The sequence below is a fragment of the Nothobranchius furzeri genome, chromosome 2 (assembly GCF_043380555.1).
Source record: "Nothobranchius furzeri strain GRZ-AD chromosome 2, NfurGRZ-RIMD1, whole genome shotgun sequence".
Lineage (NCBI taxonomy): Eukaryota > Metazoa > Chordata > Actinopteri > Cyprinodontiformes > Nothobranchiidae > Nothobranchius > Nothobranchius furzeri.
The window spans coordinates 2,102,013-2,120,905 of NC_091742.1; the positions used below are offsets into that span (position 1 = coordinate 2,102,013).

Below are 18,893 nucleotides of genomic sequence, written 5' to 3' on the forward strand. Positions count from 1 at the left end.
CTGAAAAGATGTATTTTCAAATTAAAGTATTAGAATGTTTAATTGATGCTCATAATGTTTTAGACAAAGCACCAATTCATGTAAATTTATTTCAAATAATTGTTTGTTTGTTTGAAAGTTGTTAATAAAGTTTTTTTAAAAGTGGTACAGCGACCAGCATCCCAGCATGGTCGATGGCACAATGTACCCTGTCCCAGTTCGGCAGTCATTTACATACTTGTGTATCGTGCACTCGAAGCCTTACTGCACACTTCCTCCAAGTGCACTTCACAGAACACCTTAGGGCACAGCGCGAGGTTTGGGATTGGGCCTAATAGGCTCGACACACGGGAGGTGGCATCGCCTCTCCTCCATTCATTTTCTATGAGACATGCGCAACAAAGCGATAATCGCGGGTCTCCCTCCTACTAAGCGAAACGTGAAAAACGTGCGTGTGAAATTTTGCGCTCGTGCCCATGTCGTACACAGGTGACCCACCGACGTGATCCCAGAAAGTTGAAATATTTTCAAGTTTTCATCGCTGTCGCTCGGACGAGGACCAATCAACGGAGGTTTCATTCACTGACCAATGAGCGGACAGGATGCTCCGTACATCTCCGAGCAAACATGGAGGAGAAGTTGATTTTTATTATGTTTTATAGTAAAATCAGAAGTAAGATTTCACATAACTCTAGCATCACCTTGTGAAACATCATATCTACCACTTTATTAACTCTGAACTGCTTAAATAACCTTAATTCCCTCCAACCTGACACAGCCAAACTAAACAACAGAAGTTTCGATTTTGCCGTGGAACAGAACATGTAGATGGCTTTGCCGCTGGCAGCTGCTGCGGGTAATAAAAGCGACAGCGACGAATTTCGCTGATCGCGGTCGTTTGTCGCCTCCCGTGTGTCGAGCCCATACGACTCCAAATCCTGCCGTCTGAAGCTCAGCTGTAAGTCTTTGTTCCTGGAAATGGGGCACCAGTGTTTTTCCCCCAGAGTACGACCTGCAGTACCTCTGCAAAAGTATTAAACCAGTGTTCCACACCTTCAAACCGCTCTGAGCCTATTTCACCAAACTGAGGCCTAAAACACTGTAACTTTTACTTTTATGAAGAAACATGAAATGAAAGTGTTGGCAACAGCTTTTATATTCTAGAAGAAGTATTTCTTGTGCTCTTTGTTTAAAAAATTTCTGTTTAATGCATTTTAAGCAATATGAAAAGTGGCATTAAGTTTGCTTTGGACATTCCGATTTAAAGTTTGTCACTTTTTCATTTTCTTCAAGTACAATCACAGGGCGTAAAACATCGGATGGGAGAACAAATAAAAGCTGATTCAAATTCCTTGGATGTGGTATTGTCTCAGATGAAGAAAGAGCTGTGGTAAATTGCTCCGTGGATGTGGCTGCTGAAACCAATACTGATTTCTTTGCTTTGCTAATTATTAATTACCCATCTCCATGCATATGTGTTTATTCCTAATTGTATTTGATGGATGAGTGGCAGCTTTGACACCTCATTAGACCAGATTAATTGAACGACACAATATTTATGTCTCGGCAATGACCAGTTATCCTACCATCTATCATCGAGATGATCTCACTGATTGAAAACCACTGAGCCGTGTAATCCTAATTATTTTGAATTAGAAAAGAATTTATAGCTTCTTGTGGCGTTTTCCCTGCGATGATGGCAAATTGGAAACATTAAATGCATAACGAGGAGGAAAATGAGGGGACGACACCATCATGGAATTAATGTGAGTGAATGTAGAGGGGGTACGGGGGGGCATCAAACAAAGGAGGTGCTTACGGTCCACAGTTTTCAGTCGCTCTGCACAGACCGACATAAACTGCCATGTTTTCTTGAGCTACCAACATAACATTTGTCTCTTTCCCTTAAAAGTAAAGCCCATAGGATGCTATTTAGAGAAAATACTCTTATATTCTTCAACTCCCACTTCCAAACATGCTTCTGCAGAACATCTCGATCCATATTCGTGTCTTTTATTAAAAAGTTGGCTGAGTGAAAAACATTTTTGACTGAACTTCATATAACCCTCTTCTAACTTCTGCAAAGCTTGGCCCCTCATGGGAGGAGCACAAACTCAAATCCAGCATTTGAGCTCACAAAGAAACAACAAGGCCCTGAAGAGTGGAGCTTTTTTACTATCATACAGTGTAGGAAAGCCTCAAGGAGCACATTTCTTTCCCAGGTAGTAAGAACTTCCTCAAGCTTATTTTTCTAACTTTTCATGCTTCTAACACAATTTGCTGGCTCCCTTGTGCTTTTGAAAGTGGTAGCGCTAATGAATTAAGCGTTTTTCCTTCTTTGATACATTTCCAGGGCTTTCTTCTGCAAAGAAAATCCAGTCAAAGTCAACGATCCCACATTAATATGCACAAACAGAATTCGCCCAAACACGAAAAGCCACATTAAAGTGCTGGCACCTGAAACTGAATCGGACAAAGCGTCCAAAAGACAAATATGCTGACCTAAATCGAAACTCGTTTTGTATTTTAATCACAATAACTGGCTTTTTTGGGTTCACATGGCTGAAAACTGTTGTTTTTAATTTAAATAGGACGAATGGCCTTTTGAATCAGCTGTGGAGATGTTTAATCTCATTGAAAGGAGGCAAAGCGGGCCGTTTAGCTCCACACGGTGCAGAATACAGGATTACAGCGGCCTGATATAGCCCTCCTAGCACCCGTTTATTTTTATCCTCTATTAAGGCAGCGATATCCTTAAAGGCTGCCAAAATTATCCTGTAAAAATGCTGACGGGGAAATATGAAAGGTTCCAGGCGGGTCCAGTAAGCAATCTGCGCGCATGGTGGAGCAATGTGACTGCTGTGCTTGCTATACCAACAGGGGTGACCCCAGCTGGATGGGGAGGTGAGGCGAAGTGAAAGTCATCCCTGGATCCTAGGAAGCAGGTTGTGGAATGCCGAGGTTCTCCTGATTATGTGTTCATGTTTGTTTGGTCATTTCTCCACCTGCTGATGTTTTGAAATGGTAAATTAGAAGTGAGACACCCAGCTGACTCACTGCTTCTGTGTTTTGATCGTTCTCTGGTCTGTGGAGGAAACATCTTACTTTTATAGTGAGAAAAAAAGATTACCTCATCAAACGCACTAAAAGCAGAAAGTTTTGTACTTAAACTTTCCTCCGAGTGAAGCTGAGGCATTTGTGGCTGATCTGAATTCAGAACGAGCCCAATAAGCAACCATCCAACCATCTTTTATATCACATAAAGTCTAAGTTCTTTTAAAAATATGTTACTTACTATCTTTTGTACTTAAAAATTCTTCTTCAGCATAATTTTAAAACTAAAAACATCTGTTTAAAGTTCCTCCCCTTCCTGGGAGTTGGCAGTTTTCCTGCAGCGCTCAACGTTTCCTACGTACGCACAAACGTCATGACTCCCTAATAAGCTGACACCACAAGGGTATTTTTTGCCAGCTTCCATATTGGAATGAACTTGAGATGAATGTATTGATCCTGTTTCTGGATGGCAATGACACAACCTGGCTTCGTTTTAAAGGTGACTCCATCCAGACCCGTTTGGGTTTACGTGATTGGACGAGCCGTGGAAGATTCGACTGGTGTCAAGAAGCCGTTTAAAGTTAAAGCATTGATTTTGTTTGTTTTTGATGTGATTAAACAGCGGAGACTGTTTGCTGTCACTTGAATCACAATTGTGGCTTTCAGAGCAGCAGACGTGTAACGTAGGTTAGAGAAACGTCCTGAGGATAATATATGCCATTTGGTGATTACTTTTAACCAAAGTCACTTATCACTGAAACCCTGCGGAAAATAAACAACGCCAAAAGAAGCAGGAGCCAATTTCTGATAGAAACAGGACTGTTGCAAAAGGAGGGGCAAGGAAAATGTCAGGGGGGCCCGAGGAGGCCAGGGTCCCCCTGGCATTTACTATTTATTAGAAAAAACTGCATCAGTGTAACTGTATCTGTATGTTTATTATACTTACTGCACGTTTTTCTAAAGTATATTAGACTTTGTAGCTACCATTTGGGAATGTTCAAATGTAAACTTTATGAAAAGTAATTGCACTGTCCCAAAATATTGATCAAAGTTTGGGTAAACTTAAAAATGTATCTATAAAGTGGGTCCTTTGAGTGTGGGGTGGGGGTGTGGGGGCTCAGTTATTTTCCCCCAGGCCCCCTTATGCCTTGAAACGGCCCTGCCCAAAAATAAAGCAATTTATTATTTTTCTTCAAATTTTAAAATAAAGAAGATCTTTAACACTGCGTGCAGCAAGTCAAAAGTCTGGCTCTCTTCAAGAAATTAAACATTATTGACCCGTCTACCTCTCTAACAGGATCAGTACCTTCTTTACAAACTTGTTAATCTAGAACAACTACATGTCTTCTGCCATTTGATGAAAAATCTAAATACAACAAGTGCTAATTTTATTGATAATATCAATAAATCGCTACATAAAGTGTGAATTATTCATACCTGTTTCACATTGAGTTTCAATATCACCGGTCTTTGTATAGCTTTTGGAGGGAAAATAAATAAATAAATTCTTTATTGTTCTATTATATATAATGACGACAAGCTTTGGAAAAACCTAAAAGAACTTCCCCATAAATGATAAACACAGATTTTGGGAAATCAGGTGAGTAAGCCCCGCCCCCTCAGGTTCTTAGGTTAACTTCACAGCAGACAGATAATTTAAAGTTTTAATGGATCACAGAAACTTGTCCTTAACGTGTTAAAACTATAGGTTTGGTACCTTTTCATGACTTTTACACAATTTTAAATGTTTTTATTAGAAGAAGAAGAAGAAGAAGAAGAAGAAGAAGAAGAAGAAGAAGAGGAAGAAGAAAATATCATTTCTATAGCGCCTCTCAAGATAAAAATCACGAGGCGCTTCACAAAAACAAAAAATGTAAAAATATAAAAGAGCATTTAAAAAATGTTTAAAAACATATTTAAAATGAGCAAAAATAGGCAATTGTGATTAAAAAATGTTAAGAAAGAGAGAGAGTGAACAGGAAAGAGGGAAATCAGTGGATCCTGAGGAAGGTGGAATAGGTGGAGAGAGCAGAATAAAGAGAGAGTGGTGAAGAAGGTCATACAAAAGCCAGCTTGAACAAGTGAGTCTTCAGCTGCTTTTAAAAGGAGACCACTGAGTCCACTGATCTCAGGCTCAGGGGGAGAGAGGTCCAGAGTCTGGGGGCCACAGCACCAAATGATCTGTCACCTTTGGTCTTTAGCCTGGTGCTGCACAACCAGTAGGCTTTGATCACTGGACCTCAGGGACCTGCTGGGGGTGTAGGGACTAAGAAGATCAACAATGTAAGATGGTGCTTGTCCATGTAAGGCCCTATAGACCAGAACCAGGATCTTGAAATGAACCCTGAAGTTGACTGGCAGCCAGTGAAGCTGGAGGAGAAGCAGGGTGATGTGGGTGTGTTTGGAGGACTTGGTCGGAAGCCGAGCACAGGCATCCTGAACCACCTGTAGACGGTTCAGGGAGGTTCTGCTCAGACACGTGAAAAGAGAGTTACAGTAGTCTAAGCGTGAGGAGAGGAAGGTGTGGAGAACTGTCTCAAATTCAGAGCGGGACAGAATGGGACTCAGCTTAGCAATGTTCCTGAGATGGAAGAAGGAAGAGCGAACAAGAGAACTGACATGAGAATCCATGGTGAATGCTGGGTCAAAGGTCACGCCAAGATTCCTGACAGAAGGTTTGGTGTGAGAAAAAAGCTGACCAAGAGAGTCTCTGACTTTGGGAACCTGTTTGTCTGGGGCACAGATGAGGATCTCAGTCTTATCTTCATTCAGCTGCAGAAAGCTCCCAGCCATCCAGGTTTTGATAGAGTCTAAGCAGGTGTGTAACAGCTGCAGCTTAGACATCTCATGGGGCTTAAAGGAGATGTACAGTTGGATGTCACCTGCATAAAGATGGTAGGAGATTCCTTTGAAGGAGCTCAGGATGTGCTGAAGAGGAAGCAGATAGAGGAGGAAGAGCAGAGGCCCCAGCACAGAACCTTGTGGGACACCATGGGTAAGAGAGGTGGTGGAGGACCTAAACTTGGAGACGGCCACAGAAAAGGAGCGCTCAGAGAGATAAGAGGAGAACCACTCCAGAGCAGATCCTGATAGGCCTACCCAGTCTCTCAGCCTCTCCAGTAGCAGGTGATGGTCAACAGTGTCAAAGGCTGCAGTCAGGTCCAGCAGGACCAGAACAGAACAGTCCCCTGCATCACTGTGAGTCAGAAGGTCATTAGAGACCCTAAGAAGAGCTGTTTCAGTAGAATGAGCTCTACGAAAACCTGACTGGAAGCTATCATAGATGTTATGTTCATCAAGAGCAGCTGTGAGTTGTTTAGCCACAACCTTTTCCAAGATCTTGGAGATGAACGGAAGTTTAGAGATGGGTCTGAAGCTGCTATGGAGAGAGGGGTCGAGACTCTGTTTTTAAGAAGCGGGTGGATTACAGCGTTCTTAAAGTAAGCAGGGACCTGACCAGAAACCAGAGAAGCATTAATTATAGAGAGCACGCTGGGACCGATGGACTGAGAAACACTTTTAAACAAAGATGAGGGTAAGATGTGGAGGGGGCATGCAGAGGTCTTCATAGACGTAACTAGTTTGGTTAACTCAGGCAAAGAAACAGGAGCAAAGCTATCTAGGATGATGGGCCTGGTTGGAGTCGGGAGAGGCAGCGATAAGGCTGAAGGAGAGATGCTAGATCTAACCTTATTGACTTTGTCCACAAAGAAAGACAGAAAGTTCTCACAGTCTGCAAAAGAGTGGATGGAGGCTGTAGGAGAGGCAGGAGAGACGATGCTGCTGATGGTGTTAAACAGCACCTTGGGGTTCCCTTGGCTCTGGGACACCAGGTTGGAGAAATAGGAAACCCTCGCTTCTCTGACTGCAGAGTTAAAGGATGTCAGAAGATCCTTTAGATGCAGCAGATGGACGTGGAGATGGGTTTTCTTCCACAAACGCTCAATTTTTCTGCATTGGCGCTTCAGGCTGCGAAGGCTGTCATTAAACCAGGGAGTAGGGTTCACTGCAGGAACTGATCTGGTTCTGACAGGACAGATGTTGTCCAGAATGGCAAGGTAGTGCTCATTAAACTGAGAAGTTAAGGAATCTGGGTCGTCATCAGAAGAACAGGGTGGATCAAAAGCAGCAGAAAAATTGCTAGCTGTGCTCTCATTAAGAAAACGAGAACTAACCATACGGCGAGCAGGAGGTGGGGACACAGAAACTGACAAGTTAAAGAAAATGCAATGGTGATCTGAAATATCAACGTCCTCAGGACAAACACTGTCAGCATTTAGACTCAGGGTGAAAACAAGGTTTAGAGTGTGCCCCCTGGTGTGTGTGGGGCCAGAAACATGCTGGGTAAAGCCGAAGGAGTCCATAAGGCTGGAGAATTTCATGGCAAAGGGATCATCAGCGTGGATGTTAAAGTCACCAACAACCACCAGTCTGGACAGCTTCACAGTGGAGGATAGAGAGTCACTAAACTCCTGAAGGAAAGAACTGTTTGGACCAGGTGGACGAAGGGGTCCTTATGCCCGACTTTAATCAGCTGCAGTTCAAAGGAAGCAAAGTGACCAGAGGTTGTAGAGCTACATGGAAGATGGTCTCTGAAAACAACAGCTAGGCCTCCACCACGACCAGAACCCCAGGGCTGGCTAAGAAAAGAATAACCACTCGGGCAGAGTTCAATCAGACCAGAATAATCAGATGTTTGCTCCCAAACTTCAGTCAGAAACAGAAAATCCAGGTTTTTAGAGCGAATTAGATCATTGAGCAGGAAGGACTTATTGTTAACAGAGCAGGTATTTAATAGAGCCATGCTGAGTGAGGCAGAGGAATCAGAAACTACAGAAACAGCTGGAGTTAGTGGAAGTAAATTAGCAGGGTTAGATCCACGGTGTTTATAAAAAAAACACTTATGGAGGGAACAGGAGGAGAAACCACTGAGGAATGAGGATAAACTGACCTTAAAAAACTTGAACGGAGAAACCGCCCTGCAGCGCGGCCTGGCGGGAATGCAGAAGTGGCGCTCAGTTCACCAAACAAAGGAAGAGAAGCTAGAAGATCACGCCGATGTTTACTAGATAAACCACACGCTTTAAGAGAAGTATTATTCTCACCTGGATTCCTGCTCGTTTACCTCTTTTCCGGGGACCGGATTAACATAGCCGGAGGTGCACACCTCGGGACCGTCGTTTAGCTCCGGGCCAGTGCGCCACTCAGTTAAACATACAGGATGGTACGCCCTCGGTGCGTCTTAGGCGATAGTGAACGAACGAAAGGACAAAAGAGTCTGGCGATCATAGGACATGGTAGCAGGGACACTACTGAAGAGGATCGCAGACAGGAGCAAGGTGGAAAAGAGGAGGTTAGTGGAGAAAAGTTTGAAAAAGTGGCCGGTAAGTAAGCCAAGCACAGGCGCCATCTTGTTACCGACCAGAATCGGCAAATTTTTTAAATTACATCAAATCTTTCTTATTTTACTTTAACTCATCCTACCTGCCATACATTTTAGTACACATCTGTTAAAACATAAATTTTTCTTAGCTTAGATTATTATAAATTAATTAAATTATTTTCAAGCTGTAGCTGCACTGGAACCCTAAAATATCAGTTTTCTTCTCTCTTGTTTGAAGTTGCAGAGAGAGCACTTTTTTTAGGGTGGAGCATCTCTAGCTCAAAACATTCCAGATGCACTCTAAAAATGACCATAATTCAGTAAGTTGCCTTAACTTGATTTTTTATTTTATTTTATCTCCCCCCCCCCGTGTCCTGTCTGGCTGTGAAGCAAGCAGAATTGATGTCTGAATGCTGGTAACAAGCCTTACAGATTTACTCTCAGGTGGAGCATCAAAGCGTCTGCTTTTAATGTCATGCCTGATACTTAAAACTTTATTGTTGTTGTTTTTGAATGCTTTGTAATTCTGACCAGACACGGAGACAGAGGTGAAAGAGAAAGGAAAAGGGAGGGGGGGGGGGGGGGGGTCCACAAAAATAAACAATAATGAACAAGATTCTGCTTCTAGACCTGCAGAAAGAGAGAAGAAAAAAGAAACAAAACAACGACAAAAAATAAAAATGGAACACAGCAACAATACAACAAGATCAAGCTATCACTGCGTCAACTTGATGAAGAAATATATATTTGAACATTTAACTTGATTTTTAAAGAAAAAGCATAGAAAATGGTACAAATAACACACAGACCCTGATCTGAATGGCTTTAAAAATATACTTACACTGTTGGATTTTATAAGAACTCTCTGAAACTGTAAGCCTTTTGCTATCCGCCACAGGTAAAGATCACTGGTGACGTTTTACACCAAATTACAGAGCGACACAATAATCCCCTCCCCTCCATGTGAGGCCGTCCACCTCAGTCGGCAAACCCCAGCCCTGCCACCATTTCTGATTAACTCTCCTGCTCTCATAGTTTTGCTTCAACACTCCTCGGTTAAATGAGAAATTTAAGAGGCAAGAGATAGAGGCTAATAGCATTTATTAACCCAGCATGAGCTTGCAGCAGTCCTCCACCAGTCTGTTTGAGTTGCGCAAGCTCGGTGGAGAGGGAGAGGAGTCGAACTCAACAAATGCACCCAACTGATTAATGGAGCCCCGTGGCTATAGCAATTATCCCTCTCCACACTCCTCCAGCAGACGGGCCAAACCAGTGTGAGTGTGTGCAAATGATGGATTTGTGCGACTCTGGTTTGGTGAGAGTTGTAGGTAACTGGATAAGGGCATGAGGTTGTAGATTTGAGGAGTTGACAAGGTGAAGCTAATGCAGTTTAATCAATTCAGATTTAATTTATCATTTCTTGGTGTGTTTGTTTGATTAGTGGTTAAGTTTGTTTCCTTGAAATAAAAATGTAAATGAAAATAGATTAAAAATTAATATCGATGGTATTTAAATGTTCAAAACATTTAGGAATTGTTAAAGAAAACCCAAAAGGTGAGGGATCAGACAAAAAGCAGCCCGAAGACCTCTTATGATGAATTATATAAATGGAAACCGTGCTCCCTCACCCGGAGGTGGGTCACCGGGGCACCCCTCTGGAGTCAGGCCTGGAGGTGGGGCACGCTGGCGAGCACCTGGTGGCCGGGCTTTCACCCATGGAGCCCGGCCAGGCACAGCCCGAAGAGGAAACGTGGGTCCCCCTTCCCATGGGCTCAGTGCGCTCGGGTGCAGTGTGAGACAGGTGGTAGCAGAGGGCGGGGACCTTGGAGGTCTGATCCTCGGCTACAGAAGCTGGCTCTTGGCACATGGAATGTCATCTCTCTGGTGGGGAAGGAGCCTGAGTTGGTGTGTGAGGTTGAGCGGTTCCGACCAGATATAGTTGGACTCACCTCAACGCATGGCTCTGGCTCTGGAACCAGTTTCCTTGAGAGGGGTTGGACTTTCTACCACTCTGGAGTTGCTCCCACTGAGAGGCGCCGAGCAGGGGTGAATATACTAGTTGCCCCCATCTTGGTGCCTGTATGTTGGGGTTCACCCCAGTGAATGAGAGGGTAGCCTCCCTCCGCCTACGTGTGGGGGGACGGGTTCTGACTGTGGTCTGTGCTTATGCACCAAACTACAGTTCAGACTACCCACCCTTTTTGGAGACCTTGGAGGGGGTGCTGGAAAGCGCTCCTTCCGGTGACTTCCTCGTTCTGCTGGGGGACTTAAACGCTCATGTGGGCAACGACAGTGAGACCTGGAGAGGTGTGGTTGGGAGGAACGGCCCCCCAATCTGAGTTCAAGTGGTGTTTTGTTATTGGACTTCTGTGCCAGTCATGGATTGTCCTAGCCTGGCAAGCCAGACTAAATAAATGTATTATTTAGTCTGGCAATGCTCCATTGACGGCTCTCGGTTGTGGGGCGGGTTCTACCCTTGTCTTTCAAATGATCTCCGCATTCCACTGGACAATGAATGTGACATACTCTTGTTTCACTCTGTTGCATCATCCCACCCACCAGGCATATAGAGTGCCCTGATTGGCCCACAAAGCGGATAAAGCTCTGTGATTTGTTCACTAAGCAGATAGAGCACTATGATTGGCCCACCATTATGGACCAATCACAGCTCTTTATGTGTTTGAAACCCCTCTAGAGAGCTGTGATTGGCTAGCCAGAGTCCTGGTAGGAGCTCCTGAGGTTCCAATGGAGCATGCCTAGACCATTCTTTGCAAAGCAAGAATTTGGTCTAGTTCACTAGGCTAGGATTGTCCATAATGAACACCGTGTTCAGACATAAAAGTCTCCATATTTGCTCTTGGCACCTGGATACCTTAGGCCGCAGCTCGATGATCGACTTTGTTGTTGTTTCATCAGACCTGCGGCCGCATGTCTTGGACACTCGGGTGAAAAGAGGGCGGAGCTGTCAACTGACCACTACCTGGTGGTGAGTTGGCTCAGATGGTGGGGGAGGATGCCGGTCAGACCAGGCAGGCCCAAACGTATCGCGAGGGTCTGCTGAGAACGTCTGGCAGAGTCTCCTGTCAGAAGGAGCTTCAATTCCCACCTCCGACAGAACTTCCAAAATGTTCCGGGGGAGGCGGGGGACATTGAGCCTGAATGGACCCTGTTCCGTGCCTCAGTTGTTGAGGCGGCCGACCAGAGCTGTGGTCGCAGGATCGTCAGTGCCTGTCGTGGTGGCAACCCCTGAACCCGCTGGTGGACACCGGCGGTTAGGGATGCTGTCAAGCTGAAGAAAGAGTCCTATCAGGTCTTTTTGGCCTGTGGGGCTCCAGAGGCAGCTGACGGGTACCGGCAGTCCAAGCGGAACCCGGCTCGGGTGGTCGCCAAGGCAAAAACCCGGGCATGGGAGGAGTTCAGTGAGACCATGGAGCAAGACTTCCATACGGCTTCGAGGAGATTCTGGAATTTCGGAGGAGAAAGCGAACGCACCATTAGCTGATAACAATGGTGGCAATGGAAGCTAATTTATCAAGCTAACGTTATCTTAAACAGTTTATTTAGCTGCTGGAGCAGATTAAAACGATGATGCCTCACACTTAGGTCGTTGTCGCTGGTTTCATCTTCACCCAATCACCCATCGCATTTAGTAAAGTGAAGCCAAACTTTAGAGCGCATTCATGTTCTTCTAGTCGGAAAATCGGAGTTCCGGGGAGAAAGCGAACGCACCATTAGCAGAACGGAAGCTAACATATCAAGCTAACGTTATCTTAAACATTTTATTTACCAACCGGAGCAGATTAAGATGAGAATGTCTCACTTAGATCATTGTCGCTGGTTTCATCATCACCCAGTTACCAATCACATTTAGTGAAGTGGACCCAAGCTTTAGCGTGTGTTCTTTCTACCTTGCTGCTCTGTTTACAACTGGTTCGCAGCGACCGACGACACAACGCTCTTGCTCATGAGCAGCTGTCTAGGCAAGTTCTCATTATGAAGGACGGGTACCGAAACGAGGCACCGTTTCAAATTATGTGAATCGGAATACTGTGGAATTCGGCCGGTACCATAAAAAGTACCGAATTCGGTACCCTATGCTACCGACATGTCTTCCAGTGAGGAAGCAGAGTCTGGGGACTTTGGATTGGCCTCTTAAATCTCTGGTGCAGAGGTCACTGAGGTGGTTAAAAAACTCCTCTGTGGCAAGAGTCCAGGGGTGGATGAGAACCGCCTGGAGTTCCTTAAGGCTCTGGATGTTGTGGGGCTGTGCTGGCTGACGCGGCTCTGCAATATCGCGTGGACATCGGGGGCAGTCCCACTGGACTGGCAGACCGGGGTGGTGGTCCCCTTATTTAAAAAGGGGGACCGCAGGGTGTGTTCCAACTACAGGGGGATCACACTCCTGAGCCTTCCTGGTAAGGTCTATTCAGGGGTTCTGGAGAGGAGGGTCCGTTGGACTGTTGAACCTCAGATTCAGGAGAAGCAATGTGGTTTTCGTCCTGGCCGTGGAGCACTGGACCAGCTCTATACCCTTAGGGGGATCCTGGAGGGTGCGTGGGAATTTGCCCAACCAGTCTACATGTGTTTTGTGGATTTGGAGAAGGCGTTTGACCGCGTCCCTCGGGGGGCCCTGTGGGGGTACTCCAGGAGTATGGGGTACCAGGCCCTCTGATACGGGCTGTTAGGTCCCTGTATGACCGGTGTCAGAGCTTGGTCTGCATTGCCGGCAGTAAGTCAGGCTCGTTCCTAGTGAGAGTTGGACTCTGCCAAGGCTGCTCTTTGTCACCGATTCTGTTCATAACCTTTATGGACAGGATTTCTAGGTGCAGCCAAGATGTGGAGGGCATCCAGTTTGGTTGCCTGAGGATCAGGTCTCTGCTTTTTGCAGATGATGTGGTCCTGTTGGCTTCATCAGAACGTGATCTTCAGCTTTCGCTGGAGCGGTTCGCAGCCGAGTGTAAATCAGCTGTTATGAGAATCAGCTCCTCTAAATCTGAGACCATGGTCTTGAATTAGAAAAGGGTAGAGTACCTTCTCCGGGTCAGGGATGAGGTCCTACCCCAAGTGGAGGAGTTTAAGTATCTCAGGGTCTTGTTCACGAGTGAGGGAAAACTGGAGCGTGAGATCGATAGGCGGATTGGTGCTGCGTCTGCAGTGATGTGGGCGTTGTACCGGTCTGTCGTGGTGAAGAGAGCTGAGTCAGAAGGTGAAGCTCTCGATTTACCGGTCGATCTGCGTTCCTACCCTCACCTATGGTCATGAGCTTTGGGTAGTGACCGAAAGAACGAGATCGCGGATACAAGCGGCAGAAATGAGTTTTCTCCGAAGAGTGGCTGGGCTCTCCCTTAGAGATAGGGTGAGAAGCTCAGTCATTTGGGAGGGGCTCGGAGTAGACCCGCTGCTCCTCCACATCGAGAGGAGCCAGTTGAGGTGGCTCGGGTATCTGGTCAGGATGCCTTCTGGACACCTTCCTGGTGAGGTTTTCCAGGCACGTCCAACCGGGAGGAGACCTAAAGGAAGACCCAGAACACGATGGAGGGACTATGTCTCTCACCTGGCCAGGGAACGCCTTGGGATTCCCCCGGAGGAGCTGGCCCAAGTGGCTGGGGAGAGGGAAGTCTGTGCCTCTCGCCTTAGGCTACTGACCCCATGACCCCACTCCAGATAAGCAGATGAAAATGGATGGATGGATGGATGGATGGGTGGATGGATAAAGAAAAACCTTTTTCGCTTTGTGATGGCTTTATACTTAACCTTAATGTTCATAAATCAAAAGTCAAATAAAGGTCATGCAATGAGTTTAACAAATATTATTTCAAAGATGCTTAAAGGTGTGGAACACTGAAACAAATTTTTTATTATTCCTAATTAAAATCATCACTGAGTTTTTCATGCAGGTGGAACATGAAAACAGTCTCCTACCTATCTCCTGCATTAGCTTCTGATAGAAAATAGATGGTGAAAATCTAGAATTTGACTCCTGATATATCTACAGCACTCTGTTAATAAACATTCATGGACTCACCCATCTTGACTAGTGAAGGCTGTTGTTGCTTTAATGTCCAGGAATCAGCAGCGGACGTCTCTGCTAGTAGAAGCTAACCATTAGCATTAGCAACTTCACCACATGGCAGAAGCTCCTCCAGGTTTGATTTATTTGTGGAGATAAAACATCAGCGTTTCAAGCCAGTAGTGGAGTTGCATTGTTATCCAATCAGAGGCGAGATGCCCATTTGTCAGGAAAAAAAGACTCGAAGACCCGCCTTCTGAAGCTCAGATGTGATGTGGTCTTTTAGGTCAGAGAAATGGTGAAACTGGCATCTTTTTTCCCCTGAGAACGACTTACAAGGCATTCATTTCTAGTAGAGACACTGAAATGTATTAATTAAAGGAGTGAACCACTCCATTAAATAAATGATTATTGCCATTTGTTATAAAACTACGTTATGTATGAAAGTTGCACTGCACTGTAAAAAAATAATTTCCCACATTCACTTATCCAGTCTTATCCAATTTGTTTACAAAAATGTTTCTTGTTTCATTTTAAATCTACAATTTTTATCATTTTTGGTTTAGAAATGACTTTTTTTTCACAATAAAGTTATAAAAAAGGTTGAAATATTTGTGCCCTTTGTGACACGTTTAATTATGCTTTGATCAACAGATAACAGCCGGTAATTTATTTGGTGTACATTTAAACAGAAATCAGCTGATTTTGACCTAGTTTAGATTTCTCTACTGCAGACCTTATTTGAATAAATAAAATAATCCCAATTCTCTCTGTTCGGCTATTTTCTGTTAGATTTCTAGCATTTGGAGACTGTGGAGAACGGGAATACTTAATGAGGAAAAATAGGAAATTAGAGTAAACCTGTCACAAAGGCTCGATGCATTTAGCTACCTAGGCTAATTAAAACTCAACATAATCCGTTCATGACTAAAATAGATTAAAAAATCACAAAAAAATAACATTTGAATATAACTTGATGCATATGAAGGTTATAAAAAGCTGACGCATTTATTTATTTTAATTCATCCCTTTGTCCGACCTCAATGTGAAGCCACGCGCTTGTCTTTTCTGCCTCATTAAAAACATAAACTCATCTCCTTTATTGATTATGTCTGGATGTCTTAATCAGATCAGCAGGAATATTCTGCGTATTCTGCTGCAGGAAAGTACGCTGAATGCCAAAACATTGATCAGAGTTTTAATTCAGAATGCACAGCTCCGTCGTTAAAGCAGTTGCCCCTTTGGTCCCGTGACTCTGATGTGGAGTGACATGAAAAGAAAATGGTCAGATTTATAAACCCTGCCTTTTTTCTCTTTAATCTAAAAGACTGTAGAGGAAACAGTCTGTCCTGCAGGCTTTTGGTGACACGGCTGCTCTGTAATCAATAAGAGCGTGTGATGGGTTTTGCATCGATCAGGAAAATGTGGGTTGATGAAGTGGGTTGGAGGGTGGAGGGGTTTCCTCTGACAGACGTCGTGAGCAAACATCCAGTCAGAAACCTCTCGAACGGCCAGGCCGGGTTTTTAGGGGATCCTTTCAGGAATAATGGACCTGCACTGGGCTGGTGAAGAGCTGTGGGAAGCAGCTGTTCCTGCGTTAAACCACGGAAGGCTTTGCAACGCCAGATCCACGGAGGAGAGGATAAAAGACTAAAGGGAAGAGTTTAACTCCATAAGCTGGCACTGAGCCCCCCAAAGCCCCATAAACAGACCCATAAAATCTCTATCTCTCTCTCTCTCTATCCTGTGAATGGACACACACATTTCCCATTAGTCCATCTCATCTCAGTGGTCCTCGTCTCCCATTGGCTGCTTCCAGGACAGCCTCCCTAAATCCCACCAACAGCCTCCGCTCCTTCTGCCCCAGCCGCTCCTTCCTCCTCTTAAAGAGCCTCCTCATCTTCAATGGAGCCTCAGTCTCCTCACTGACTTGCTGAGGTGGAGTGTGCTGCTCTCCATCCATCTTCCTTCGCTCTCTCCAACTATCCACATTTCTCCCTCCTCCTCTTCTTACTTCCTTTGTGTTTCCTCTTTGTATTTGTCGTTCTCTTCTCCTTCTCTTCTCTGTGTGAAACTACTGAGCGCACCTGAGCCCGAGCGTGCAGCACCTGTGCCGACTGGAGTTTGTTTGGGCCGAGGGGGAAGGTTGTTGTTTTCTGTGTGTTGATCAGAGGAAGGAGGAGAGACACCCCCCAGGAACAGCTGATGATCAGTTTTTGAAGAAATGTGGAGATTTAAGAACTGATCTCCCTCCCCTCTTGAGTTTTTTCCTCTCCAGCTGTTTGTCATTTTTGTTTTACTTTGAATTGCAACACCTGGAATGCTTCACGTGGACTGATGGATGTTTCTGAACTGTGCATCCCAGACCCTCTCTGCTACCACAACCAGTGAGTCGCCCCCCTCTCCTCTTTGGTTACCTCTGAATCAACACTTTTGTTTTGTTTAGGTCGGCGAAAATGTATGCTCTGTTTTTTACTTATTTTTGTTTCTTTATCATTTTGCAAGAAAGAAAGTAAAAAGTAGAGCATGAAGTGAACCTTTTAACAGAGTTGAGTTTGGAACAGCTGATCTGAGAGATGCGTCGGAGGTGGAGCGCTGTCTCGCAGCGGTCCTGCTCTGCACCAGGATCAGTTTAGACTCGGTTTCTGTTTCCATCGGTTTCTAACACTATTTTAAAGAAGCCGCTCATAAAAGTTAAAATAAAAATGTGCATTTATGCAGTTTTTTGAAAAACGCTTTCATAAAAAATTCTTAAGCTTGTTTTCTTTAACAAATTTAGACAAAAAATTAGAAACACATAAATGTTTTTACACTGCAGGACACACAACCTTTAATAAAAACATTAATAATTAACTAAATCTGTAACTAGATTAAAGTTTTACTCTTTACATTTCTTCATAATCTAGAACTAGTTACAACTAAAGCTGTCATCTTCTGTAAGCAAGACTCTTTTTAAGGTCATAATATTATGAGCGTTGGGTTTGACAAAAACTTTGATCATTAATGCTGATTTAGAGCGCTGAGTTTATTAAAATAATCAGACTTCCTTGAAATGTTGACAAAGTCTGATCACATGTTTTTAATTTTGATCTCTTTTAAATAGATTTTAAAAAATTCAGTTCTTTTTAGTGACTTTTACTTATTTTTGCATTTTTTTCTTATACTCTAGCATCAAAATTGCGCTGAAATATTAAAAGAAGTGAAACAATGACATGAATAGTTTTAAATGTGCAGTATGCACTCTTTAAAGCTGTATATACATTTGATTTGACCACTACGATCATTGCAGTCACAGGAAAATCCACAAAATAAAGAAAAACTCTATTTAGAAGGATAGAGGGAAAGGGAATTAGTCAGATGTATAATCTTCATCCAGAGTCTGTTGGTTGTTTGAACTTCACTCAGTAACTCACATTTCTGGGTTTAATTTATATTTTTGTGTGTATTTTACATCCAAAATCAAGTGATTGTTTTAGGTGTAAAAATAGATTTATTCTTTTTGTATCAAAAATGATCAAATTAAAAGTTAAATCAAGTTGAAAACATTTTCTTTCAGTCTCATAAACCTTTTACTTATTCCTGGAATTTCTTAAGAATTCGACTCATTTTTTCAGGTTTTAAATCACAGCGTCCTCCGTTCTCACCGCCGAATGTGTGATCGGTGACACACACAGCTGTGTTCTGGGAGGTCTGACTCTGAGGGAATGTGTTTAATCCCTGGAAAACTTCTGCTGAGACGACCTGTGAGAGGTCCGATGACACTGCCCAAGAAATGTGCAGAAAAATGCCTCTAATCGTAAATATGTCTGTTTTAAACCTCATAGGTTATTCAAATGAGCTGCTTCTTAGAAATTAGATTTTTGTGTGCAGCTAAAATCAGCTGAAAGTTATGAAATGCTAATTTCCCTAAATAAATCACAAAAACCTTAATTTTTCTTGTCGTACTATTTCTAAAGGGGCAGTTCAGACAAGAATATGAAAGTGGTTGTGTGTGTGCGTGTGCGTGCGTGTGTGTGTGTGTGTGCGCGCGTGCGTGCGTGCGTGTGTGTGCAAACACTGACCTGAGATCTAACTTTAACCTCACCGTAGAAACCCCGGAGTGTGTCTTCTCATCAGCGTTATTTACTCCAGTTATTCTCCTGGTCATTCAGACATTTTTAGAGAGAACCAGTTTTGTGGCCTCTTTGCACACATGGATTAAAATTTTTTATTATTTATTTAATTTTTATTGAAATAAATGAAAAGTGTAAAACCTAAAGATGTCGCTCATCTCTTTAAGGCGAACGGCCAATGAGAAATAACAACAGAACTCAACTGATTTTCATTTGTTTGCAAACAATCCAAAAAGCAAATGTTCATATTCGTGAAAGAAATATAATTTAGTTCAAAATCTAAATCCGTGAGTGTTAGTGATCAAACCAGAGCTAACTGAAGTGATCGACAGAGGAGCAGGTGAGGAGAAACTAC

The 18,893-nt window shown here is 43.8% G+C and overlaps 1 protein-coding gene across 1 annotated transcript in view; it reads left to right on the plus strand.

Moving 5' to 3' along the window:
* The first annotated feature begins 16,538 nt into the window (after positions 1-16,538).
* esrrgb (estrogen-related receptor gamma b) overlaps positions 16,539-18,893 on the plus strand; it is a 55,631-nt gene continuing 53,276 nt past the window's right edge. Inside the window, exon 1 of the mRNA XM_015947166.3 lies at positions 16,539-16,813. Coding sequence (XP_015802652.1) covers positions 16,764-16,813 — 50 coding nt within the window. The 5' untranslated portion in view covers positions 16,539-16,763. The remainder of the gene's footprint in view (positions 16,814-18,893) is intronic.